The sequence below is a fragment of the Mustela nivalis genome (genome assembly GCF_964662115.1).
Source record: "Mustela nivalis genome assembly, chromosome: 11".
In the NCBI taxonomy this organism is placed as follows: domain Eukaryota; kingdom Metazoa; phylum Chordata; class Mammalia; order Carnivora; family Mustelidae; genus Mustela; species Mustela nivalis.
The window spans coordinates 111,898,971-111,926,850 of record NC_139030.1 but is presented as its reverse complement, the minus strand read 5'-3'; the positions used below and the strand labels follow the sequence as shown (position 1 = coordinate 111,926,850).

At 39.1% G+C, this 27,880-nt stretch overlaps 1 protein-coding gene across 1 annotated transcript; it reads left to right on the top strand.

The window, feature by feature from the left end:
* On the top strand, positions 1 to 26,841 carry WDR75 (WD repeat domain 75). The gene is made up of 21 exons (XM_082690520.1): positions 1 to 153; positions 2,114 to 2,243; positions 4,695 to 4,760; positions 5,632 to 5,722; positions 9,321 to 9,445; positions 10,902 to 10,972; positions 11,956 to 12,075; positions 12,398 to 12,486; positions 14,304 to 14,462; positions 15,740 to 15,799; positions 15,891 to 16,006; positions 16,943 to 17,118; positions 18,260 to 18,417; positions 18,889 to 19,069; positions 20,078 to 20,172; positions 20,946 to 21,041; positions 21,676 to 21,845; positions 22,385 to 22,444; positions 24,847 to 24,993; positions 25,418 to 25,509; positions 26,509 to 26,841. Exons 1-21 carry the CDS (start codon positions 68 to 70, stop codon positions 26,714 to 26,716), a joined length of 2,496 nt encoding a protein of 831 aa, XP_082546646.1. The 5' UTR covers positions 1 to 67; the 3' UTR covers positions 26,717 to 26,841.
* Positions 26,842 to 27,880: the final 1,039 nt, after the last annotated feature.

The following is a 27,880-nucleotide window of genomic DNA, read 5'->3' as shown; positions in this document are numbered from 1 at the left end:
GGAGACTCGCGCGCCGGAGGCCGTTCGGGGCGGGCCCGCGAGCCCGGGGCCCTGCGCCTGCGCGAAGATGGTGGCGGCGGAGAGTGTGCGCGTGGTGCGCTGCGGCGGCAGCGAGTTGAACTTCAGGCGGGCGGTGTTTTCCGCGGATTCTAAGTACGCGGCCGCGGCGCGTCGGGCCCGGGCTGGGGGCGTGAGTCGCGGGGCGGGGGCGGGGGCCCGGGGTCGGTCCGGGTTCGCAGGCGCGCGCTGTGGCTCCGGGAAGCGCGTGCGGCGGCGGCTGGCTGGGCGCGGTGTCCCCGGGGCCGCGGCTTCGGCGGCGGAGCGAGGGCCGGGCGGGCCCGCGTGTCCCCACCCGGCGCGGCCGCCCGGGGACAGGCTCCGCCGCCGCTGCCCCCGCGCGCCCCGGGGCGTGCCCCCGTCGGGAAGAGCCGGGCCTGGCGTGGCGGGGTCAGATTCGCGTCCCGCCCGCGCCCGGCGTGTCTGACGCGGCCCCGCGCGCCGGAGCTCCGGTCCCGCGGCGTTCCCCGCTCCTCGGGGCCGCGCCGGTGTGCGGGAGCCGCGTTCGGTCTTCTCGCGGGGCCGCTGGGAGCGGGGCGCGGCCGCACAGCCTCCGGTCCCCGTCCCTGCCGGCGGCGTCTGGCGGGCCGCGGGCGGAGGGGTCCCGCGCGTTTCCGTCGGTGCAGACGCCTCCCTCCCCGGAGTGCGGGCGTCGGGGCTCGTGCCCCGCACGGCGCGGTGCTCAGGGTGGGCGCGAGTCGCCGGGCGGTGCCTCCAGGGCCGGCCTCGCCGCGCTGGAGCCGAACGGACCGGGCACGGCGGCCTCCCCTGAGCCGCGCGTCGCGCCGGAGACGCCTCCGCACGTGTCCTCGCCGGCCCCGCGCCGCCCGGAGCGTGCCCGGACCGCGTGCGTTCGCAGGGGGGCTCGCGGGACCGCGGCGGCGCCTCCGGGCAGACCGGCCCACAGCGCCCCGGGGCTCAAGTCTAGACCGTGTCCTCAGGGCGGGGGACACCGACCGACTGTCGCCGCGTCGCCGCCCAGGAGGGGCTGCGGTCCGACGGCGGGACCAAGCTCGCGGGACGGGGCAAGAGAAGGCGGCGACGAGGGCGCTGCGGGCTGCGGGTGCCGAGCGGGATGAAGGTCCTCCGGGGAGCGAGAGGCGGCCGCAGCCCAAGGGGAACCGCAGCCCTCGGACGTCCTTAATCGGTTGCGTCTCCCGCCTGCGGCTGCGGTCCCCCGCGTCCTGGGTCCGAGGCGAACGGGTCAGAGCAACGGGGCGCCGGGGACCTGCACAGCAAGGCCAGATGCGCCGGTGCCTCGTGCCGCGGTGCCTCCTTACTGGCCCATCCGCCGCGTACTCGGTCCTTGAGCGTCGGGGGACCCTGTGCACACTGGACGGGACGTGGGAATCCGAGGCCGTGAAGGCCTTTTCCTGTCGGAACTTTGGGCCGGGTGAGGCGGCAGGCAGAGGCGCGCCGATGTCCGCGTATGTGAGGAGAAGGAATCGGCACGACGCGGGCAGTACTCGGGCCAAGTCCCGTACAGGGCATTGGGGGCACAGCGCAGAGATGTAGCCCAGGAATTCTGCGGTTGTACCTTCCAGGTGCCGGTCACGCAGGTCCAGGGTTTAGTAGAAATGGGCACACAACAGACATCGTTTTTCTTTGTAGAAACTAGAAGATTTGGACCTCTGAGCTTTGTTCTGAGACTGGGTCCATAATGAAAACTGCCGAGTAAACCTTGCCCCCCACTTAACTACTTGTAGAGATTTAGCATCCTCTGCCGCAGATCCAAAAAGCAAAACCAACAGTTTAGCAACACGAACTGTCATCGTCGGTGTACTCTGCTGCAGAAGAGGCCTTGCCAACTGGACAGAGCTCCGACGGAGCGTTTATGAGGTGGTGTCGCCAGTGATCAGGGACAGTGAGGGACATGGGACGGTGCTGTCAGAGTGGTGGTGTAGACTTAATACATGCCGCACAGTTTTTACTACAGAGTTCTTGAAACTTATTTTAAAAGAAACCTCTGTTGCAAGTTAAAAATTTTCTCATGGGCTATAAAAAAAGATGATGCTTTCTGCAAAATATATGAAGCTTAATTTTTTCTTATTTGCAGGTATATCTTCTGTGTCTCTGGAGACTTTGTTAAAGTTCATAGCACAGCTACAGAAGAATGTGTACACATATTGCAAGGACACAGAAATCTGGTGACCGGAATCCAACTCAACCCCAACAATCATCTACAGGTCTCAGATGATTTATAATTGATATTTTAGTATTGGCTTTGTTGTTCCCAGGAGATTATGAATTGATTTTGGCTGGGAGACTTTCCAGGTTATAATTAGAAAAATACAGATATCCCTTGCTTTTCAAAAGTTTGTAATATGCCACTTCATTTTTACAAAGAAAAAAGAAAAGCAAAAATTGTGTTCAGTATTTATTTTGCAACAAGGTGTTACAGAGGCAGCATGCACCCTTCCAGCGAGAGTGGCACCACCAGTCTCCTTTCCCAGGGGCTACCTCTCTACCTTTAAACTGTCTGGGAGCATCTGTGCTTTATCTCCAGGTATGTCATACATCCATCAGCAAGATGAGTCCCAAGGTGTCAGGAAAGCATAAGAGAGGTTATTTTTGGGGTCTTGGAAAATTTTTCCATATGAATTAATGGCAGTTACTTTTGTTTTATACCATTTCCACTGCAAAAGGTTTCCAAAGGATACTTACAGATCAGATTTTCTGATTCAGGGTATTTTTCCACATATTTTTAGTTATTAAAATAGGTTCACAGCCTAGAACTACATTGCCCCCCATACTGTATTCTGTAAACCATTTGTTTCAAGGGATGCTGATAGGTGTTGTTTAAAAGAAGACATTCTTGGCTCTATGAGTTTCTGAAATTCAGGGCTACGCACAGTTAGGTGAATTTTTTGGTTGTAGAGCCTCTCGAGTCCTTTTATAAGCGTTGTGAATATCAGGAAGGGGTGTATACCATTTCGTTTCTCCAGTTTATATGCCCTTGAGCCCTTTGGTTTCTGGAACACATTTTTGAAAATGCCGGCTAAAAGGGATTGCCGTTAGAGACATGTTCTGTTACAGCTGAGACTCCGGTGCTGGTGCAGGTCTCACCTAATCAAAGCCAGTGCTGGACAAGAAGGGGTTCTTTAGTCCGTGGATGGACCAGATAATTGCAGTATGAACTTGGGAGTCCAGTTTAATGCAACCCTCCTACTCACCCCACAAAAGCAGCTCTTCTCAGAATTCAAAAATAATGAAATGTCATTTTCATTCTATCCTTACATTCTAGCAGCTACTAAAGAGATCTCAAACATTTTACTCTTGCTCTCGTTTTTTTATCAAGTTCCATTTTTCTGGATTAGCCCATGTGGAAGTTATTGCTTGATACAAGAATAAATTTGCGTTGCCATTCACTTTATTATCACAGAGGAAGTAGGGCATAAAGAGACAGTGATCTTTTCTTTCCAGAATTAAATGAGCTACTGTGAAAATCAAAGTTAAGTAGCTTTTCTTCACTGTGCAAACGCGTATTTGTTTCTTTACTGTCCTATGAGGATTTGACAAAAGTGTTGTTACTTGTTGCATTTGAATCTTTTTCATAGCAGAAATAACCGTTTGTTAAAATTGGTATTTGTGAAGTCTGTATTACTAAATTTTATACCAAAACAAAAAAAACAACATATACAATGCATAAAAGATCTATCTCAGATGACTGAAAGTTAACAAAATTAGAGGAGGAGAATTTTACTAACAGGGTTGGTGGAGGTGATAGGGAATGCAGATTCTCTGGACTTCAGAGTCTTGGGATTTGTGTGCTAAGCATTGTTTCGACAGTGATTTTGTGGTTGCCTTACTTGATTTTACTGATCCATGTTCATGATTTTTCCTTAATGTGCAGTACTTGCAATGCATGTTTCTTTTCACTGTAATTCTTTTACTTAAATAGATAGTAGTCATAATTTTCTCTTCTCTAATTCCATGTCCACTTTGGCAGAAATCTTAAAACTGCCACATTCGGAAAACTAAATTCTTTATAAACGTTATAAGCGAAGTATTTTTCACAGTAACAGCACCAAGGAATCCACTGTGACCTAAGTAAAATCAAGTCCATTGGGACAAAAAATATATGTTATTAAGGCCTTCTGGTGCTACCAAAGTGTTGGGCACAACCCACTGCCACAAACGTTTGGTTACAACTGCAATGAGGATAGTGTAGAAATTGAGTGGCCAAAACTTTAGAGCACCCGCCATTGCCACAGCATCCAAGTGCACATAACTACTGTTGTACTTGATAAAAGTATTGTCCCTTGGATGTGTTGGACAATTTTTTTTTTTTTTAAACAGGACAGTCTTATCATTTGAGAAGCACTCTTTTAATACCCATGTAAGATGATAACAGTTCTGCTAATAAAAAAGCACTGGGCACTGCGAGAAATATCAGCAGGCTCTGAAGTGCTTCCATAGCTTAGTGACTTACCATCTCCCTCTTGAAGATAGAGGGCTGACTTTTGTGCCCCCTCATTTTAATTAAAACTTGAAGTTCCTAAACAATATGACTCTACCTGTTTAGGGCTACTAATTGAATAAACAAAAACATGTCATCTGTATCACTTAATTATTTGTTTGATATCTTAATGAAGTTCTATTTTGTAATAAATTTTGTACTATTTTTACTCTTTTAGTTGTATTCTTGTTCCTTTGATGGCACGATTAAACTGTGGGACTATATAGACGGCATCTTAATAAAGGTATGTGTTTTGATTTTCTAGTTTTCTTATTTGAAAAGGGATGGCAACATAATTTAATGACAGATACGATGTTATAAGGCTTAATCTTTAGATAGCCTTTCTAAACAAATTATGAAACTCATACATCATAAAAGAAAAGAAAGTTGACTATTTGAAAATGTTAAACTTGTAACAAAAAGATGAGCAATAAAATCAAAAGAAAATATTTATAAAAGTTACTGTCCCTAATACACAGAAAATACACAGAAAACCCGTAAGGGAAAACTAATAACCTAGTAGGAAAAAATTGGCACAGGGTGAGTATATGTAATTCACGGAAAAAAATAATAGCCAGTAAACATAAAAAGGTGTTTAATCTCAGTAATAAAGAAATGGCACAGCATTTTTCCCTGTCAGTTTAGCCAAATTGCAAACTGCAAAAACAATTTAGTGATAGGTAAAGTATAGAGAAACAGATACTTTGATTTTTGTACATAATCAACTAGAGTACAAATGAAAATGAAAAAATAACTTTTGCTCTAGCAATCTCACTTTTAGGAATCTCTTATTGAAATAATGATGTGTGTGTAGCATTGTTTATGGTAGGAAAAAAAATTAATATAATCTTGATGTCCGTTAAAGTTTCATATTCATTCAGTAGAATACCATGTAACCATTAAAAAGAAGCAGGTGGATCTATATGTATTAATTTGAAAGTTTATTCAACAAATATATATTGAGTGTCTTCTGTATACCAGGTATTCTGATTTGGGGATACAGCAGTGAACAAAATGGATTAAAGAAAAGTCCTTACCCTTTATGGAACTTATGTTTGAGGGTTGGGGGTAGACAGACGATAAACAATATGGTACTTTTTTTTTTTATCTTTCAGACTTTCACAGTGGGACATAAACTTCATGCCCTGTTTACTCTAGCCTGTGCTGAGGATTCTGTCTTTGTTATAATAAATAAAGACAAACCAGGTATGGTATAATTAAGTTTGTTTTATATAGCATTGGGTTACTCTTTCCATAATTTCTCAAAATTTGAGAGTTTGGTTTTAGTTTGAAGTTAACATTTAAATTTAAATGTTAAAGCGTTTAAATTCCTTCTGTTCCAGCATTCATTTTGAGGATGCTTCCCTCTAGTTCTGAAATACACAGTGTGGGAATGATTACTTACTATATAGTTGTAAAAATAGATGGCAGAGCTCAAATTTCAAAGCTGTTTTGAAGAGGTGGGCTAGAGTTTGTCTTTCTCCTAACCTTAATTGGTCATTCTTAAGCCTCACTGTCCTTTTATCCATTATTGAACACCCATTTTGTTGATCTGTCAGAAATAGTGTAGAAAACAGTTTGATACTAAGAGCTAGTAGTGGTTCTGGGTTACTGATTACATGTTCATTATCATTGGAACATTATTTCATTGAAATTGCCATGTTTTAGAGCATTTTATGAATTCCTAGAATATCTTCAGTGGTAACAAAAATTGCCCTTTAGCAGAGAATTTGATACATCAGAACACTGACATGAGGGATATATCCAAAGAATTTTTCTAAAACTGGAATTCAGTAAGGCTACTGCATCCTATGGTGTTCTGTATAAAATATAGCTGTCTTTAGAAGTCAAAGATGAGGGGCGCCCGGGTGGCTCAGCGGGTTAAAGCCTTTGCCTTTGGCTCAGGTCATCCTGGGATCGAGCCCCGCATTGGGTTCTCTGCTCAGCAGGGAGCCTGTTTCCCTCTCTCTCTCTGCCTGCCTCTCTGCCTGCTTGTGATCTCTCTCTGTCTCTCTGTCAAATAAATTTTAAAAACTTGAAAAAAAAAGTCAAAGATGAAAGCAGCTTTAAGATGGTTACTGAGAAGTCTGCTAGACTGGCTCATGGCTCACTAGCTAAATGAATCCTTTCCATGGTGTTTTTTTGTTTATGGTCTGGATTCAGTTGGAGGGAGGAGAGGTATTTGTGTGTGTGTGTGTATGTGTGTTTGTGTTTGTGTGTTTTTGGCTGGAACAAATTTGCAGATTGTTTTATATCATGGACTTTTAAATTACCTGAGAATAGTTAAAACTGGAAAAAGTACATTTTCTAGCTAAAAATCACTTGATGAAGTTTATTAATGAGTATTTTATTAATCAAAAATGTGATACGAAATCATAAAAGCAGTAGTAAGTTCAGTTTTCTTATGTAGCCCATAAACCACCTCTCAATGACTTTCCAAAAAGTGTTCTGAAAATGGCAACATTTCTTAATTAAGTCTCCTTCCTAGTTGACTGTTTTAGGTAAGTAACACTTTTCAGTATTTAAGTTCTTTTTATGTATAGATTGTTAATGTCTGTCCACATACTAATAATTTAGATTCCTAATCTCCCTGACAATTGATTCATTAGTTTTGAAATTTAGTCTAGGAATCTGAATTTTTTTTACTTCCCCAGACGATTAAGCTCATTCTTCACAGTTGGTAACCAGTCTGTGTACTAACACCACGATTTCTCAGTGGCAGTGGTAGTTGCTAATAGTTGTAGCAAAACTTTTTATCCATGTTAGTGAGATTGGTGATTCTTTACACTGGCTGCACATAAGAATCACTCAACTAACACAAAATGTTCAGATGCCCTGTGTGGGGGCCTGTTTACTTAAATATACCCTAGTTGAGTCCAACATGCAAGCCAGGATAGAAAACTATTGATCTCTAAAGTAAAGACCTTGGCCTTCACCTCTTGGAGTTAACCAAATGCCGTAATGTAGTCTGAATTCGATTCGTGGTGGGATTAGTGTTACTCTCCAGTACTTAACACATGAACCCTCAGCATAAGAGAATAAATGTAAACATGAAAATGTGAATTAAGCTTAAAGCAGCATTTCATAGAATAGATCTAAATATATATCCTTCGTTTGTTTCCTCTTTGTTCCGCAATCCAAAACCAGTCTCTGATTAAAAATTGCATAAATCATGTTGAAGTGTGCTTTGCCGTTTTAAAAACATTTTTTATTTACTTTTTATCTTTTATGGTATCTTTTTTTTTTTGACTGTATGTAATTTATTCATTTAATATCTAACTAAAAACGTACTATGTGCTGGATACTATTCTGGCTGCAGAGAACAAAACAGATGATCCCAACAATAAGCCCTATATCAGTCATCAGATATAATAAGCTGAAAGATGCTTTAGAGAAAAATACAGCAGGAGGGGAATAGGCAGCATTGAAGAAATAATGTATTTAAATAAGTGGTCAGGGAATGTTCTGAGAAGAACAGTATTGGAGAAGCATGTGCTATAGGATATCTAGCATGTTTGAGGAATAGCAGGGAGGTTGAATTTGATCCAGGGGAGAATAGATCATATATAGCCATAAAGGCCATTGAATGGACTTCAGTTTTTACTCTGAGTTGTTAAAAAAGCCATTGAAGAGTCTTGAGCAGAAGAGTAAAATGATCTGACTTAATTGTACTGGATGATCTGGCTTGATGAGAATAGAGTAAATGCGGACAAGGTTGGAATTAGAGAGTACAGTTAAGAGGTCATTGCTTGGGGCACCTGGGTGGCTCAGTCGTTAAACGTCTGCCTTTGGCTCAGCTCATGCTCCGGGGATTCTGGGATCGAGCCCCACATAGGGCTCCCTGCTCGACGGGAAGCCTGCTTCTCCCTCTCCCACTCCTCCTGCTTGTTTCCTCTCCCACTGTGTCTCTCTCTGTCAAATAAATAAATAAATAAATAAAATTTTTTAAAAAAGGTCATTGCTTAGGCGATGAGAAATTGATTGTGTTCTGAGTGTTCTTGGAAGGCAGAGCCAACAGGGTTTGCTGATAGTTTGATGTGAGATGTGAGCGAGAAGTCCAGGACAACACGAGGATTCCGTCTAAGCAACTGGGGGAATGGTGGTACCATTCCTTGCAGTGGGCAGAATTGGGGAAGACTAAATTTAAAAAGGAAAATCCAGAGTTCAGCATTTGGGCTTGGGAAGTTTGAGAAGGCTAGAAGGCTAGAAGAACCAGGAGTTCAGAGCAAATAATAAGTGGACTGGAAACGGGAAAAGGGTAAATTGATGTGTTACAGAAGTTTGTAGTCCTTGTAATACCTGAGAGAATAAGGAAATCGCATAATAAAATGCAGCTATTTTCTCAGGAGATTTTTTTTAATGGGAAATAAAGGGAACCGCATGTCAGTATTCTATAAGAGGAGATCTATCTTGTGAGTATGTGGCAAGCACATAGCATTTCTGAAAGCTCTCGGATGGGCTGTTGCCTTTGGCTGCTAAGTTCATCAGTACACCGTCACCGTATTCCATCTCCATTGTAAAGGTCAGCTTAATACCGTGGAATACAGATTATACTAGTAAGATAAACTGTTTTCTGTTTTAACACATACAGAGCATGTATGTTTAGGAGTTGTAAAATTAGACTTCCGTTTCAAACTTGAAAATTCAAATGCGTACTCCAACCTGAAGACTCATTTTGTTCAAGGTGGCCTAGAATTATTGCCATCAATGAATTCTAGAATACTAATTAACAGTTTCATATAAATACGTGTACATGTTCATTTTTTTAGAGAAGCTTTATATTAATATAGCTTCCTTTGGCTAGATGTATTTCAGCTGGTTTCAGTGAAACTGCCAAAATCATCGAGCCAGGAAATAGAAGCTAAGGAGCTCTCCTTTGTTTTGGATTATATAAACCAGTCACCCAAGTGCATTGCCTTTGGAAATGAGGTAAAATTTGTTTTGGTTTTCTATTTTGTATATAATACCTCTTGGCAGCAGTGTTTGCTCTGAGCATTTTATGTTATAGTCCATGAGTATTGCCCTGAGTTATTGTATTTTTGTTAAGAGCTAAGAAGTTCGCTCCATTACTTCAGCTTGTATTTGTGGTGTGGATTTTTTAGGATTCTTAATTTTGTATATGTCTATTGTTCTTGTAAACCTTCTAATTGTTCAAAAAAATACCAATACTTCAGCACTGGAACTCTTTCTTAGCCTGCTCCCTGTAAAAGCCACTCAGATCCTTTCATTTTAGACTATGTGTCTTTAGAAAATACGACCTTCCTGTCCATAATCGGTGTGCCCATTTTAGAAAATTGAGACGTTTAAAGTGAAGAAATTAAACCTTACTGCTGATATTTGAAGAATCTCTTTCTGGACTTTTTCCTAAGCATATGTAAAATAACTTTTCCCAAACTGAATTAGGATCCGAAGGCTTTTTACCTTTGTCTTCATTTAATATTGCAACATGAGTGTATATTTAAATATTCATCAGAAGTAATAACTCTGTGATGTTTCTGCCTTGATTTAGCCTTTCCTTATTAATAATCACTTTGTTATTTTCAAGTCAAGCACCACCAAAAGTCCCTAGATGACACACTGTGGTGGCGTGTTTCTATAGTCTAAGTTGGTAGCATTCTTTTGGCTTTGTTCTAAAAAAGGTTGATTTCTTATAGTAGAGAAAACACTTTAATAGTAAAGGCGGACAGTATTGAACATTAGCAAGATACAGAGCAAAGGAAAACATCTGTCCTTTCCATGAGCCAGAAGTTTTCCTCCTAGGTAGAGAAATGAGGACGTGACCAAAATGATTAGTATTCATAGGAGCTCCAAAGTGGAAATAACCTAAATGTACATTAACAAGAGAATAAGTAATTTGTGGTATGTATTCACGTACTGGAATGCTGCTTCGTAATACTAGAAACTAATGATACTGATCAGAGCATGAGCGAATCTCGGAAAGATGAGGAGGAGCTGGAGTTCAGACGCAAAACTGTACATTGCGCAAGATTTCTGTGTGATGTTCTAGACCAGAGAAGTAATAGAAATCAGTGGCTGCTGGCAGGGGTAGGGACATTGGGAATGACTAGAAAAGGGGACAAGGAAACACTTAAAGGTGAAGAAAATGTTCTAAATCCTGTGGTGGTTGTTACATGAATATAAATGTCAGACATTGCATTATTTTGTATGTAAATTATGCCTTAATGGAAAAAATTCAAATAGAGGACCCAAGTTCTTTTAATTTTGAAAGGATTATTCTATCCACAGCTAAGTATAGCATTTTCTATTGTGCTTAGTGTGTGTGTGTGGGGGGGGGAGAATTGTTACTATGTTAACTTTTGTGATGAGAACCATTTCTCAAAAAGTGTTGCCTATCTTAGTGAATGTCATCTCTGTACAATACTAGGGAGAGTATGTTGCTGCAGTACGGGACTTTTACTTGTCTGTCTATTTTTTCAAAAAGAAAACAACATCGAGGTAAGAATTTCTTTTTGATCACCTTACTTACTTGAGTTTGTTGTAATTTTATTTCAACTTCATACCTATGATTCAGAGGTGGTTCTAGTTTCGTGTTGCAAGTGATTATTAAATTGCTACATATAGAGGTAGTTTTTAACCCACAATGGATAGGGTTAAAGGAATTATTAGTCACAAAAACCTAGAGAGCTTTGTCCAAGAAAAACCCCTTGTCCACTTAGATTCTTGTGTGCATATATGTCAAAATTGGATCTAGTTTGAAAAGGCTAGCCCAGGTGGTCCTTACTGCCTTTTTTTTTTTTTCTTTTTGGTCTATAGGAGTGAGTGTAGGCTTCAGAATACCTGGGTTTAAAATGAGTCAAATTTAGTCTCTTTCTTGAAGCTCGGTGTAACTCAAATTAATATATATTTAAAGTGGGGATAATATCTACCTAATAGAATTGTAAGGATGAATGAAATAACATATTTTAAGGAGACTTGTGCCAGGCACGAGTAGTGACTCTTCAAGTGACACGGTCCCCTCTTCCCTTTTACCCTGTCAAGATTAACGTGTTTTTCTTTGCAGTGAAATAAGGATCCTGATGTCTTTGGACACATCAGTTAGTTGTCTTAGATATAATTTATTAGGTTTGTTCGTACCTAATGTTAAAATTTATCTTCAGTTGACAAGAAATTTGGACAAGCTTGGCTCGAGCAAAAGCCACTAGAAGTACTGTCTGGGCTTTACTTTGATGTCAGTGGCCTCTGTAGACAAGTTATCATGGTAGAATGTTGGTCACATGGAGTTTATATTGTATATTAGTAAGTGTTTGCAAAAAAAAATATTCTTGATTCTTAGTCACGATTTTTCTTTTTAAAGTCATGCATTTATATTCAGTGAATTTTCAATGCGCTCCAATTTGGTTGATAAGGGCATGAACTCCCTTCTACTTTTTATCACCACTTACCAAGTGACTTTAATAATTGACAATTTTTTCTTCTAGGTTTACTTTATCATCATCAAAAAATAAGAAACATGCTAAGAACAATTTTACGTGTGTAGCATGTCACCCGAAGGAAGACTGCATAGCCACGGGACACAAGGATGGCAAAATTCGTCTTTGGTCAGTTCACTGGAGAGCGCGGTGACCCCTTACGTATCATTTGCATTAGTCGTGCAGAACAGAGCTGTCTGTGGTTCGGGATGAAGAATGTACCGGCAATAGAGATGAGGCTTTGCTGGCATCCTTTGTTTCTTGTCTTCCTGTGTTCTTCATTTCATAGACTAATTATTTTTGAATTTCTAACCTGGGGGTTGAGAGAGGAGTTAAAATTTCCATGTTGCCTAAAATTGTTTTATCGAGGAAAACTTTTCATTACTTTTTGCCTTTCCTTTCCTAACTTAATGCCTTTGGTGGAATTAACAATTTTGGTCTTCTCCAATAGGAGGAATTTTGATGATGATAAGAAATACACGTACACATGCTTACATTGGCACCATGACATGGTTATGGATTTGGCTTTTTCAGTGACAGGTAAGTGAAGTTTAATAACTAAAATGAACTTTTGAAATACTTGGATTAGTATTCACTGCATTTATACTTTGAAAGATTTAGAATTGCATGGACCAAAGGAATTGTGGACACTTGTATATAACTCCTGTGGTTTGAGCTTTCTTCAGCACAGTACGATACATTATAGGTCAGTGATAAAATCCTTGTTAACAATAAGGAACCTATTTAAATTACGTTAGTTTTTAAAAATGTAATTATAATTAGCACATGGCTAAGTGCTTGTTGTCCGTAAGAGTAGCCGTAGTTTATCTGGTACAAACGATCATGCTGTGCTTTATGTCTACTACCTCACTTAGTTCTTGAAGCTATGAAATAGATGTCATTTTGCCCATGGCAGGAGATTTGTACTTGAGAACTGACTCGCCTAAGGCCGCACAGTTGTTAAGTAGGATTTGGACCTAAGTCTAATTCAGAAATGTGTTCTTAACTGTTAGATTACCTCATTTGCATTTATAATTTTAAATTCAGAACTTGTGTTTCGTTTAAGCTGCATGAGAGTGTGCTTGAGATTCTGCCTCCCTCTGTTCCTCCACCCACTCTTGTTTGTATGTGCTCTCAAATAAATAATAACATTTTAAAAAATAGGTACACATATATGTACTGTTTGTGGTATATCTAGTACAAGGTTGTCAGTAAAATGTCAGCATTAATCCTGTATCAGTGTAAGAGAATGGAGGAGGAAAATTAGTTGTCTTTGTAATTGAGCTACAAATTATAGTTGCTTTGAGAACTAGTTATAAGTTCAAGCAAATATGAACAGTATAAACTGTTTTGGTTATGCTTTGCGCCCAGTCACACCGTGTGAACGCTGAATTAATTAGTTCTTTCCACTCCTTAATCCCTTCTTGTCTCATGTCAGTGTATTAGGACCTCGAGTTAATGCTGAGTTACTGAGAATTTTTATCATGGGTGTAGAATTCTTTTGCTCTTTCTACATATTTTAAGATACTCATGATCATTCTCTTTGTTATGTAAATGGAGTTAGTTACACTTATTTTTCAAGTGTTAGGATAACTTCACAGTTTTACAATAAACTCAGCTATGCAATATGTTATCCTCTTAATATATCCTTGGCTTCAGCTTGCTAATACTTTGGGAATTTTCATCGATCATGAAATTGGCTTAGAACTTTCTTATAATTTATTGGGTTGGTAAAGGATTATGCTGTTCTTTTAAACAGGTTGGGAAGTGTTCTTTGTTTTTTGGTTTGTTTGTGGTTTTTTTGTTGGTTGGAAGAGTATGAAATAGGTTCATTTCTTAAGTGGAAAAATTTGTCGTTGAAGCCATCTGGTCCTACAGGATGTTTGTTTCATTTAGTTTTTCTGTTATTGGCAGAAGAGTTGGTCAGAACAAACTAGTTAGATATTGTTGGAAAGGAAAATCCCAGAATCAGTGATTGTTAAGTCTGTTGACTCTTAATCTCAGAAAACAAACTGAGGGTTGCTGGAGGGTAGGGGAGTGGGGGGTTGAGGTGGCTGGGTGATGGACACTGGGGAGGGCATGTATTGTGGTAAGTGCTATGAATTGTGTAAGACTGATGAATTACAGACCCGTATTCCTGTATACAGGCCTGTATTATTTGTATGTGACAAAAAATACGTTATTTGTTAAAAAAAAAAATTTTTTTGTCAAGTTTATTAAAAGATAGGAAGATACTTGTTTGCATATTTTACAAAATAGTTTATATCTCTAGCATGGTAGGAAAAATTTAAGTGTTAATTATTTTTCTACTTTTCCCCCAAATACCGTCCTTTTCGTTGCCGTGGATGGATGGGAAGGCACCAGTCTGCTGAGTGGTGGTCGTGAATCTGTCCTCGTCGAGTGGCGCGATGCAACAGAGAAGAATAAGGAGTTCCTCCCCCGTTTGGGAGCTACTATTGAACACCTCTCAGTCTCGCCAGCAGGGGATTTGTTCTGTACTTCTCATTCTGATAACAGTACGTCTGACTTTGTTGTGGAGAGATAGAACTGTGCAGCTGGGGAGTGGAAAACGAGAGACTTAAAACTAAGAGGAACGTTAAGATTTAATAAGCGTTGTTTTCTTCCATTCTTCCTCTTTTCTCCATTTCCTTTTTTTGACTCTAGAGGCCACCAGAATCCACATTTTCAGGATAGTTGTTATAAAAACGTAGGGCTAAGTGTATTTGGTTCTCGTTGTGCCGTCTCCATTTCAAAACCTTTACATGTGGGATGTGGAGATAATGGAAGGCTTTTGTGCCTTCACAAAAAACAGTGATATTTTCAAAAGAACGAGGTATGTTCCGTACTCTCAGCAGGGGGGTCCTGTGGGTGCTGACAAGATGAGAGGCAGTCTTGTATACCTCCAGATCTTTTTGCTCATTCTTTTGCTTTTCAGCCTAAATGTAGATCTCAGAGCCCACTGCGTCCTTTCCCTTCAAAAAAAAAAAAAAAAAAACATAACTGGGGACACCTGGGTGGTGGCTCAGTCATTAAGTTTCTGCCTTCAGCTCAGGTCATGATCTCAGGGTGCTGGGATCGAGTCCCATGTCAGGCTCCCTCCTCAGTGGGAAGCCTGCTCCTCCCTCTCCCACTCCCCCTGCTGTGTTCCCTCTCTTGCTGTGTCTCTCTCTGTCAAATAAATAAATACCTTTTAAAAAAAATAACCGTGAGCAATCCGTTAGTGCAATTACTCATTTCAAAGTAAACAATCTCTTTTTGGGTATGTAAGTTTCTGAATTAACACTTAAAATATATTCATAAGTACAACTGATAAAACTTAAAATTTCCAATAACAAAAACAAAATAGCCCCTCCTTCCCAGCCTGTTTTTTAGCTAAATCCCAAAATATACTCCTGATGTCTTTTTTTAATTCCTGATTTTCTAATAATACTGAGTAAACTAAACTTACTAAGTTGTTTTGTATTCTGTTGTATTTTAGAATGATATAAATTGAACTGATTTTTTTTTTAACCTTGAAGCTTTGACTGATTTATAGGTTTTTTTGTTTTTCCAATAACAAAAACAAAAAAGCCTCTCCTTCCCAGCCTCAGTTTTTTAGCTAAATCCCAAAATATACTCCTGATGTCTTTTTTTAATTCCTGATTTTCTAATAATACTGAGTAAACTGAACTTACTAAGTTGTTTTGTATTCTGTTGTATTTTAGAATGATATAAATTGAACTGATTTTTTTTTTTAACCTTGAAGCTCTGACTGATTTATAGGTTTTTTTGTTTTTTGTTTTTTAACCCACAGAGATAATAATAATTCACCGAAACCTTGAGGCATCCGCAGTAATTCAAGGCCTAGTAAAAGGTATTACAAAACCCAGTGGATTTATAATCATGCACAATTTAAAAGTGAATATTTGTATGATCTTAACTATTGTTTGTCACTTCTTTTGCAGATAGCAATATCTTTACTGGTTTGATGATTGATCCCAGAACTAAAGCTTTGGTTTTGAATGGAAAACCTGGCCATTTGCAGTTTTATTCTCTACAGCATGATAAGCAGTTATACAATGTAAGATTGCCCTCCATTAACTAGCCTTAAAACTAATGGAGGTTTCCAACAACACCACTAGAGTTAAGTAACTTACTTAGTAGCTTCTAACGGACTAAGCCACCCAGGTGCCCCACTTAGTAGCAGTTGGCACTCCTGTGCTGGCTCTCCGTGTAATTATGTTTTAGCTCTCAAATATCTATGCCTTTGAATTACAAGAGTAGGGAAATAAGAAAATAAGGATTGTAAATACAAATATGTTTCTGCTTTGTGGTAAAGTGTTGTCATATGTACATACCAATGATAAAATTTTCAGTATAAAGAGGGATGCTGCTTATTAATCCAGACTTGCTATTTCTTTATGCCCCATAGTACCCTTTATTAACTTCTGTCACAGCTGCTCTCCACTTGATCTCTTTCTTTCCCTTGCTTTTAAACCCCTGAAGAAAGGAAACTTAGTTCTTTATACATTTCCAGTACAGAGCCTGGAAATAATACTTACTCAGTATATGTTTAGTAAATAGACAAGGGAATGGGATAAAAGAAACAAAATAGTCTACTTAGAACATTGCTATCTTTACCATGTCAAAATTTTAGATTTATTTTTGCTTAGTTTTTAGTGATGTGGAATTTAACCATGAGATTTAATATTAAGCTCTTTGTTCATAGAAACAAGGGAGAAAAGCATTACTGTCAATTAAAGGTTCTATTGTATCATGTACCCAGGTCAGTCATCACTAAAAGGTCATTAAAGAATAATGCCACTGAACTGGTGCTTATAATGTGCTTTTTTAATGGCAGTTTTGATATCCATAACTAATAGTTCAGTTTTTTCCTTTATCTGAGAACTTATTACTGGAGATTCTAGAAATTATCTTTGTAGTTACCATTTCTTTGAAAACTTTAACATTTATGTATTTACATTAATTAACTTTTTGGATATTTTTAACCCATCAGTTAGATATAATACAGCAGGAATATATCAATGATTATGGTCTGATCCAAATCGAGCTAACAAAGGCTGCATTTGGCTGCTATGGTAACTGGCTTGCAACAGTGGAACAACGTCAAGAAAAGGAAACAGAGCTTGAATTGCAAATGAAACTGTGGATGTATAATAAGAAAACACAAGGGTAATACTACCTATATGACTAATTAATTTCAGAGTAGAAAATATGGGACTTTGTATTTTATGGTTTCATTTGTCAGTCTTTAAAATGTTTTATATTGATAAATTTTAGAATTAGAGGAATGAGGGAGGTGTTACTGTACTAATAAATAGCCTTTCAGCTTTCTGCTCTGAGTAAGCATTGGTGTACCCCCAAATTGTAATATCCTCTCTATGTATGAATGAGGAAACATGGGAACGTGACCCCACCTTCATCCCCAAGAACATCAGACATAATAGCAAGCAAAGCCGGAGTTAGAATCCAAATTTCTTAGTTCCTTTGCTCTGGTCACAATTATATTACTTTCGGGAAAATGCACTGATAGGCAGCAGAGGTATGTTGTAGTGTAACATGTATGTTTGATTAGATAGGGAGTTTACTAGTTTCTCAGACCTTGATTATAGTAGCCATTTATCAAGTCCCCGTGGCTTGTCTAGAACCAGTCTTCACAGAAACACTGTAAGATAAACTTGTTTTCCACATTTTAAGGTTGAGGAAACAGACCCAGAGGGTTTAATAGATGATTGCTAGTCACTTTTCTTGTAGTATGGACTTCTAAAAAAAAAAATCACAGCAGAGTCTTGCCCCACTGTTCTTTTAAGAGCACCATGCTAGGTTATCATGCGTTCATGGCAGCACCTTGTCAAGCTAGAAACAAGCTTTGAGACGTAGTTTGGATGGCTCAATATTAGATGCTAACCAGGATGGTTTGAAGAGGTAGTTTGCTGTATTTTCTTGCCACAGGTAGGGGCTTTGGGGCTTATTTTTGAAAGTAGATAGCCATCTGAGTTCTGTATAGTTTTCTTGCAGAGTTTAGTGTGATAGGCTTCCCTGTATCGTTCTGTGATGACTGCTATTTTATGTAGGTTGACAGTATACATAATCTCTCTATTGCATAAATTAACACAAAGAGGTCATGTGTTAGACCTCTTTGTATTCTGTGGCCATTAGGGATAGAGCACCCAGTTGTTGGTCATTCTAGATGACAATGTATCTTGCCCATTCTTAAAGATGCTATTGTAAAATGTACAGTAAAAAATTCTTACATGACAGTATATCATATTGTTCTGAGGTAAGAATAAATTGATGATTGCCTCTTTCTCAGGTTTGTTCTCAATACAAAGATTAACATGCCACATGAAGACCACATCACAGCTCTCTGTTTCTGTAATGCAGAAAAATTTGAAAACCCCACCTTGGTTACAGCTAGTAAAGATGGTCACTTCAAAGTGTGGATATTAACAGATGATTCTGATATATACAGTAAGTTAATTAAATATGATATGTCTAAAGAATGTATAATTTTAAGAATTAACCTCTAATAATGGTCTCCGTTCCGGGAGGACTTTTTCTGCCTTATTTAACTTCTGTGGGTTATTGCCTAATTTTAAAAGATTTAAGAGATTACATTTTACATCCTTTTCCCCCAAATCTGTACATTTTCATGACTTTTTTGATCAGTCATGTGCTGATTATTTCAGTGAGGGTCTGTGTTTAAGGCGGGTGGGGGGGGGGTCTTTCACGGTCCCTTCACTGTCCACTAGAGGGAGGTCAGGATTTCCAGGACGGGGCATATATTTTAAGCCAGTCAGTGCTTTGGAGCATTTCTAAGTCCGGTTTCAAGGAGCAGGGTTTTTTGTCGCTTCTTCTGTAATCCATACTGCTTCTAACTACCGTTAAAGTATTATCTAGCATTTATACCATTTCTGAACTATATGCTCTATGTTTCCACAGAAAAAGCTGTTGGCTGGACCTGTGACTTCGTGGGTAGTTACCACAAATACCAAGCGACTAACTGTTGTTTCTCTGAGGATGGCTCTCTGCTAGCAGTTAGTTTTGAGGAAATCGTTACGATATGGGATTCAGAGACATGGGAGCTTAAATGTACATTTTGTCAGCGAGCTGGGAATATAAGGTAAATAATTTGGAAAGTATGTCATACTGGTTTGTTTTTTATTTAAATGAGTCTTTCCACATAAACTTTAGTAGTAATTTATGCTTCTGCTAATGGTAGTCTGTGGGTCAGTGGGGGTCAGGACCAAACCAAAATGTAGGAAGATAAAAATTTGGGGTATGTGAACCATTTGCTGTGGCTTTACCCATTTCTGAAATGAGAGTTCACATTTAACTCTTGACCTACAGATTTCTTTTTTCTTCAAAATCAATATTTTTCATGGTTGTGCTACTAAAAATAAACGCTAATACGGGTCAGTGGATCCAGACAATGCTTTTCTTTTGTTTTCCTATAAAAAAACAATGTCATGCTCCCACCTTGTTGTGTTCAAAAAGGCGAAAGAAAAAACAGCAACATCTGGCACTTCAGGCAACTGCCATTTGAGGAAAGAATGGCAGAAGGCTAACAAGAGGGCGCCTGGCTGGCTCAGGACCTCAGCTCAGGTCCTGGGAAAGAGCCCCGCATCGGGCTCTCTGCTCAGTAGGGAGCTTGCTTCCCCCTCTCACTCTCTCTGCTAGCCTCTCTGTCTTTGTAATCTCTGTCCATCAAATAAATAAAATCTTAAAAAAAAAGCTAACAATAGTTTTTAATTCCCAGCATACCTGATTCTGAAATTGCTTTGTAAAAATTCTTCAGAATTTAAATTGCAAATTTTCTTCTAAGTTAAATGAACATAAAAAAGGGTTTTGTTAAATGACTGTATATTTCGCATACATGTTTATAGTATGTTTCAATAAACTATACTGTATAGCATATTAAAGAAGAGAATTGGTCATCAAACCTATTTTTGTAAAGAAAATAGCTTAATAAATATTTTGCTCTCCTTAGTCCCATTTTTCTGCAGGATAATTGAGAGCAAAAATGTGTCTTTCTAAAAATCTGCATTGCGTAAAACTATCCTAGAAATCTGCATGCCGGAACTCAGCGTGCTGGAACTGACGGTTAACTTCTTATGGTTTCTTAATATAGGCACCTTTGCTTTGGGAGATTGACTTGTTCAAAGTATCTTCTTGGCGCTACTGAAAATGGCATTCTTTGCTGTTGGAATCTGCTCAGTTGTGCACGTAAGATACTTACTTTACTATAAAGTGGCGAAGCATCTGATAAGTGGCCATATCTTCATGTTTCTATCCGTAGAGTACATATAATTTTTCACATGTCACATTATACCAGCAAACTTTGGAGTGCTGAGCCTGTAAGAAATGCACATTATTTGTAATCTGTGTACTTGACCATAAATTGACTTCCATTAGCCTTGCTTTTCCCTACTGTGTATAACTTTCTGTTGCCTTCTGTGTTCCATAATCTCATAAACAACCCGAGGAGTGTTTCTGCGAATCTGTAACCTGCACTAACATGCAGAATCCATGGCTGCTTTAACTTTGAATGTCTCCTTTCACAAGCCTCAATAACAAATGTGGACTTCGTTTTTACTCATCTTACTTATTGGTATTTTATGCATTTGAGTATGTTTGCAAGGCATGGCGGTTGCTTAGTAATGACCATGTGTGAAACTCTGTATGTCTTCTCTACAGTGGTTCTGGTTAACATTTTGCCCATGTTCAGCAGCTGCGGAAAAGTACCGGAAAGTAGTTGCACTGAAATAATAACCATTTCATAGTACTTGGGTTTTCTGCTTCCTGCCCTTTGCAGGAAGCTTCCACAGACGTTTTCAGTTTGTCTCCATGTGTTATTTGGAAGTGTAATATCCCTCTTCCTGAGAATTAATAGAATTGATTGTCCCAGTAAAAATTGAGTACCCACTTTAAATAACAGGCTTAGTAAAAAAGCTTTCAGTGACTCTTTCTCTAGAAGTGCATTGCTCTTTTCTCCCCAGTGGAATGGAGCGCAAAGTTAACCATTAGAGTTATGGAACCCGATCCTTGTTCAGAGAATATTGCTGCAGTCTCTCGGTCTTCAGCGGGTTCAGACTGTAAGTACAGACCATATTTTGATAATAAGAGGAGATCTATTAGCTAAATTTTCTTTTTGACAACTTTAATAGAGCGTGAGTCAAGCTGCCTTTAAATCAAGTATTTATTTTAGGCCACTCTACCTGAAGTACTGTCCTCTCTCGAGTTCCTACTCCAACATCTCGTTCCGTACGCATTCATAACTGACTCCTAGGAGATTTCCAGTACATCCCTCATTTTTTACCACGCCAGTCCCACCCGACATTCAGAACATCCCAAGAGAGACTTTTCCCCTCTGAAGCATTTTAAGAAGCTTTAATCATTCTTCCTCTGTACACTGTCTACAGATCCCTGTTCCAGTATATTAAGACAAAATCCCGCAATCACATTTTTGGTGCCTGCTGCAGGAGGCCAACCTGGTCTCTGGAGCATGGATTCTTCTTCCTCCTTTTCATCTTCATAGCCCTCATTCCTAAGCTGCTTGGCACATAGCAGGCATCCAGTAGATATTTGTTGAATCAAAGCCTAAAATAATCATGACTTGAACATCTTACTCAGTGGGGTAAGTCCCAGATTAGTGTGGTCTGTCATCCTGAGGCTGCAACTAACCTTCGCAGGCAAAATATTATGGTCTGTTTGTTTTTTCCCCTCTAGTGTTTGTATTTAAACCTAGTGAACCAAGACCATTGTATATTCAAAAGAATATCTCCCGAGAGGAAGTCCAGTGGGGAGTGTTTGTTCCACGAGATGTGCCTGAATCATTCACCTCTGAAGCTTACCAGTGGCTGAACAGATCCCAGTTTTACTTCCTAACAAAGTCACAGGTGACCATCCCACCTCAAAAAGGCAACCACTTTGTATATGTAATTTTCAGTTGCTTAGTATTTGAAAGTACTAGCTCATAACAGTTGGACCAGGGGTATTAAAGGATTACTTCCCAAAAGAAGTAAATCTAATATGCTCAGTAGAACAGTATTACTAGTATTAAGTGTATTAGCACAACTTTACCCCACACCTTTGAGTCTCTTTGGGTATTGTTTGCATTATCTCCATGATACACACAAAAACAAAACAAAAAAAACTAAACTAAAATACTTTAAATGGTACTTATTAGTGTGGTGGATAGATTTTAGTTTTAGTATTTGCTTTGCCATAATAAAAACTGGCTTTAGTTTGATCCAAGAGTTGAATCTGTTTCATTGCCAATTCTTCAATAACTTTTCTCACGACAATCTTCTAATTGTCACAGCAGTTATTAAGTACGTTATAAATCTTCTGTCACTTTCCTTTGGGCATATTATATAAAGATGAAGAATTGACCTCATTTTTATTTAGATTTTGCATCATTAATCTCTCTTTTCAGAGTTTACTGACATTCAGTACGAAGTCTCCAGAAGAGAAACTCACACCAACCAGCAAACAGGTATGTTTCAGCCGCTCGTGGTGCAGACTGCATTGCCTCCCTCCGGAGATAACCTTATCTGAGTTCAGCTATGAGGAAAATGTTCCACCTGCCCAAACATGGTATTAAGCATAAACTTAAAAGCTACTTGCCTCTTTGAGGTTATATTTACTCTTCTAAAGTGTAGCTTTAATTTGTAATATCAAAAATATATGCTTGTGATTTAAAGAGTCAAGTAATCCTACAAGACTTTCAGGAAAACTTCGCAACACCACTCTGCCGTTACCCACAAAGATATTCACTTTCAACTCTTTTAGCTAGTTTTTATTTGCCTTCCTATCTCTAAGAAACGTGTTTCTATTGCTAATTCTACATTTTTTGGTTATTGTCTGTTTACTGATGTATTCAAGTTGTTACTCTTTTTCACACCACCACTTCCCGCATGCACATAACACAAACCCCTTTCCTGTTCCCCGGTTTTCTCAGTGTAGATAAATCAGGTCAGTATTCGTTAGAACACTGTAAACACAGTTCATAGCTGAGTCATGTCGTTACCAGACAGATTATTTTCCTTTTATTTGCAGCTGTTTTCTCCAGAGTTAAGGATTGCCGTCTTCTTCTTTGCATAGTTCTCCATTTACTTCTCATCTAATTCACCCCCAGACTCAAGTGGTATGCGTCTTCTCTCAGTATTTCAGGTACATGAGGTACTCTTTCAAGTCTTGAAGGAGTATTTCCAAGAGCCTCTGTCCTGCTTCAGTCTGGACCGGCTACTCTGTGAATACCTGCTGCACAGGAGTCGTGGGATCTCCGTTTGCCGTCGTGTGGGCATTCATTCCTCCTCTAGCTTTCCCCTTGCTTCGGTGAAGCACATTTCTGGTAGTGCGTGGGATGCAAACTTAAGACCTCGCATGTTTGGAAATCTCTGTTCTCACCCACTTGTCTGGTTGTTCACGTTGCAAAGGTATAGGTTGAATATCATTCTCTCTTAGAACTTTGAAGGTATTGTCCTATTTTATAGCTTTGGGTGTTACTGGAAGTCTAATACCATTCTTATTCCTGTGCTTTTATCTGTAAACTAGCTTTATATTCCTCTGAAAACTCAGTTGAATTTGTAAAACAATTTTTTTGTTGAACATCAATAGACTAGGGTCAGTTCTAGACACTTGGAATACAAAACAGTCAGTTCTCTAAACTTACAACGTGTATAGTCTAGCAGAAAGATACAGCAAGCGTTAAGTAAGTGAAATATGTAGTACTTTAGAAGTAGTAAGAATTATGGGTGGAGGAATAGAGGAAAAGCGGGGTGGGGTGCAGCTTGCCATTTTATGTAGGCCAGGCAAAGTACACTTTTGTCCTAGAAATGACTGAGGAAATTACTTCTTTGCCTTCATTTTCTCCGTTCTTTTTCTGGGACTCTTGCTATTCAGTGCTGGACCATCTTCTGTTTCCTGGGAGATCGTTTCATCCCCATCATCGAATCTGCTTTTCTCTGGTTTGCGCGGTCCCATTCCCATCATTGGTTTTCCGTCTATTTTGGTCTCTTTCGTAGGTTTTCATCACAGCCTGATCATCCTTGGCTGTCTTTTAAAAGGGATCAAGAAAGCCATTTGGAAGGTTCCGCCGAGATGGAGTTTGTCTGCGGGCCTCTGCCACCTAGCTATTTTTGAGAAAGTCTCCAAAGTCATTGTTTGTAGGTCTTTTTTCTTAGACTGGTTAGATTTCCCCGATAAAATTCTTCAAAATTCTTTACTGGAGGAGAGCAAGCTAAAAGCACCCTCTGAGGTACAGCTGCCTTCAGCTGTGAAGACACTGCCCCCGGCCCCACCAGGCAGTTCGGTTTAAAGAAGGGATGTACTTGCAGCCCTCTCCTGGGGCTCAGAAGGAAATCTAGGAATCTGCATGCTCTCCAAATGGACTTTAAACCAGGACACCCAGTTATTGTTAGCCTTTTTCTGAGGTACTGTTGCAATTGTACCAATTCCTGAGCATTTGTAGGATTCAGCAATATAAATTTGGGTGTTTCTTGACTTTCCCCCCAGCCAGCTTAGAATTCTTTCTCAGGTCTACTAAGTTACCTACCACCTTGAACTTGCTTTCCAAAACCTTCCAACATCTTACTTACCCATTTTCTTTCTCACTGTGGGTTTATGTCCTTTTGAAAACCCATTTGCTGTCATTTGTCATTGGGGGAGAAACAGTAGTGTGTATTTTGTTCTGTTATCTAAATGTCCACTGTTAGCTTTTCCCCAATAAGTGGGCTGCTAGGCCTCAGTTGTTTTACTTGTAAAGAGAATCATATTAGATAATTTTTAAAGCTCCTTTCACCCCTGACATTTTATGACTGCCAATACTTTTTATTGAATCAAAGTCAGTTCCTCCTTTTTATTGTAGAAATTTCCCTTTGTCTTAAATCCTTACAGCTACTAGCAGAAGAAAGTCTTCCAACAACACCATTTTATTTCATATTGGGAAAACACAGGCAACAGCAGGATAAAAAAATAAATGAGGCTTTGGAGAGTGAATTAGTACAACTACCCTTAACAGAAAACATACCTGCAATTAGTGAGGTAAGTAATTCATAACAAACAGATTTAAAGCGCCTTAAGTTAGAGTTTATACAATTTGTAACATAACTTTTTTTTCTTTTTTAAGATTTATTTGAGAGAGAGAGTGTGTGTATGTGGGGAGGGGCAGAGGAGGATAGAGAAAATCTTTAGCAGCCAGACACGGGGCTCCATCTCACTTGCCTAAGATCAGGACCTGAGCCAAAATCAAGTCAGATGCTTAAGAGTGAGCCACCCAAGCATGCCTGTAACAGATAACTTTTGAATAATTACTTGGTTTGGGTATTAGAACTGCACAGTATACAAATAACATAAATTTATGATTCCAGATTACTGGAAACAAACCCTATTGGATTCCGCTGGTAGCATTAAGTCTTTTTAAATGAAGCCCTGTTTTAATGTTGTTGTTTTTGTTTTTTTACTCTAGCTTCTTCATACTCCAGCCCATGTACTACCATCTGCTTCTTTCCTGTGCTCCAAGTTTGTAAATTCATTGCTGCTGTCTAAGAAGACAAAGAGGTAAAGCAGTTTTTAAAATGTTTTGTTACCTTTTCCTAGAATATTCTTTCACTGTGACTCTTCAACAATGTGTGGGGTAGAGGCACTGACCCCCTGCATAGTCAAATTCACACATAACTTTTGACTTCCATAAAACTTAACTGCTAATGCCTTATGGTGCTTGAAAGTCTTAATAACATAAACACTCAATTCACACACATTTTGTATGGTTTGTGTATTATATACTGCATTCTTTTTTTTTTTTTTTTTTTTTTTACGATTTTATTTATTTATTTGTCAGAAAGACAGGGAGAGCTAGCGAGCACAGGCAGACAGAATGGCAGGCAGAGGGAGAAGCAGGCTCCGCGCCAAGCAAGGAGCCCGATGTGGGACTTGATCCCAGGATGCTGGGATCATGACCTGAGCCAAAGGCAGCCACTTAACCAACTGAGCCACCCAGGTGTCCCTATATACTGTATTCTTAAAACTAGAGAAATTCGTCATACAGAAGAGAAAATATATTTATGATATTGTATTCCAAAAGAAATCCATGTATAAGTGAATCAGTACAGTCCAAATCCATGTTGTTAAAAGAATTTCTTAAACTAGAGAAATTCGTCATACAGAAGAGAAAATATATTTATGATATTGTATTCCAAAAGAAATCCATTTATAAGTGAATCAGTACAGTCCAAATCCATGTTGTTAAAAGTATTTCTCTTTATTTTAGCTTTAATATGCAGTTAAAGGATATAGGACTATTAAGCCAAGTGAATAAAATACATTGAAAATTATAAGATTTCTTGTGTGTATAGTTTAAGGATTTGTTATACAACTAAAAATTATACTTTGTAAATTCACCTATTCTTCTATAATAACCCATTTTTGATGTGTACTCAATAACAAGATTTTTAATTTACTTTTTCTGTAGGTTACAATTCTATATAGGTGTCTTGAATTAGAGAGTTATCTAGAAAAATTTTTAATAGTAATTGTTTATATTTTATTTTGTTATGAAAGTGGTGAAGAAATCCTTGAAGATGTAGATATGGAAGAAGAAAAAGAAAGTGGTGATGATTCGGATGAAGAACATGATTTTACTGAAAATACCCAGGATATAAATGACACAGAACTGGGAGAAGACATTATACATCAGTTGTCAAAATCTGAAGAAAAAGAACTAAGAAAATTCAGGAAAGTAGACTACAGCTGGATAACTGATCTTTGAGCCTAGGAGATGGAAGGTTCTTGCACTTTGTATTTCTTTTATTATATATTGATACTCCAAAAACATCTACTTTGATGTTATTTCTCTCCTTAAAATAATAAATGTGAACAGGCTTTCCTTCTTAAGTAATTGGTAATACAAAGCTGTGTTTGCATCATGCTTTAGAGTTGCTGGGTGCATTCATACACACACTATCTCATTTTTATTTTGAGTTATGTCAGCCTTAGAAATAACTAGATATTTTCTTTACAAGTGATTACATCATTACATCCCCTTTGTTACAATTTGGAGATACAAAAAGTTTTGAAAATCAGAACTTTTTGTTGATGATATTGTTAAGTTTAGCAAGCAAAATTTATTTGGTGACCAATAGGACCTGAACAGATGTGATATTTTCTATAGTCCTGCTTTATACCTCTTTAGTGTGTTTATTTCTCAAAGAGAAATAATTTGATTATACAGTGTTCCACAGATCCCACTGAGGGCATTTAATAATATGGACTGCCTAAAATCAGAAAAATTCTAAATTCAAATCATTTGTCCCCAAGCCTTTCAGATAAGGACTTATCTGAAAGGCCTTACCACAAGTAGCGTGGTCTACTTGTAAATATAAATTTTTAGGAAAGCCTTGGAAGATAGAAGAGGAGCTGATATTATTTTGTCAGTGTTATGGCTGTGTATACTGAGTCAAAGAACCACTATTTTAACCAAAGTCTCATTGCTAGTAGAAGAGAATCCAATTCTCTGTATTACATTTAAGTACTAAGGTGACTACTTTTTAACCATTTAGCATTTGGAGATTTCCTATTCAACTCTTATTAAATTGACATTAAAAGTTAACACAAAACAGTAAAGTACACACAACTTTATGGTCCAAGATAGTTCCATAGGAAGGCCCTGAACTCCCCTCCTCCACAGACACATCACATCTGTTTCTGGAGCACGTCCTCTAGAACTGAAGCCTGACTGAATGCAGTTGAATCCAGTAACAAAGGAAAAATAAACTAGAGGAAATCAACAGATTAGAGAATGGAGAATAGATCAGCGATCTGGAAAACAGGCTAATGGAAAACACCCAAGCTGAGTAGCAAAAAAAAAATAAAATTACAAAATGAGGATAGGGTAAGGAATATGTCGGACAACGTCAAGCCAACAAACATGCAT

What these genes read in the sequence shown, in the direction of transcription:
- WDR75 (XM_082690520.1), top strand. Translation starts at nt 68, where the DNA reads ATGGTGGCGGCGGAGAGTGTGCGCGTGGTGCGCTGCGGCGGCAGCGAG. An exon ending in GTGTTTTCCGCGGATTCTAA is followed by an intron (nt 154 to 2,113) that starts GTACGCGGCCGC and finishes TCTTATTTGCAG; the next exon opens with GTATATCTTCTGTGTCTCTG. An exon ending in ACCCCAACAATCATCTACAG is followed by an intron (nt 2,244 to 4,694) that starts GTCTCAGATGAT and finishes TTACTCTTTTAG; the next exon opens with TTGTATTCTTGTTCCTTTGA.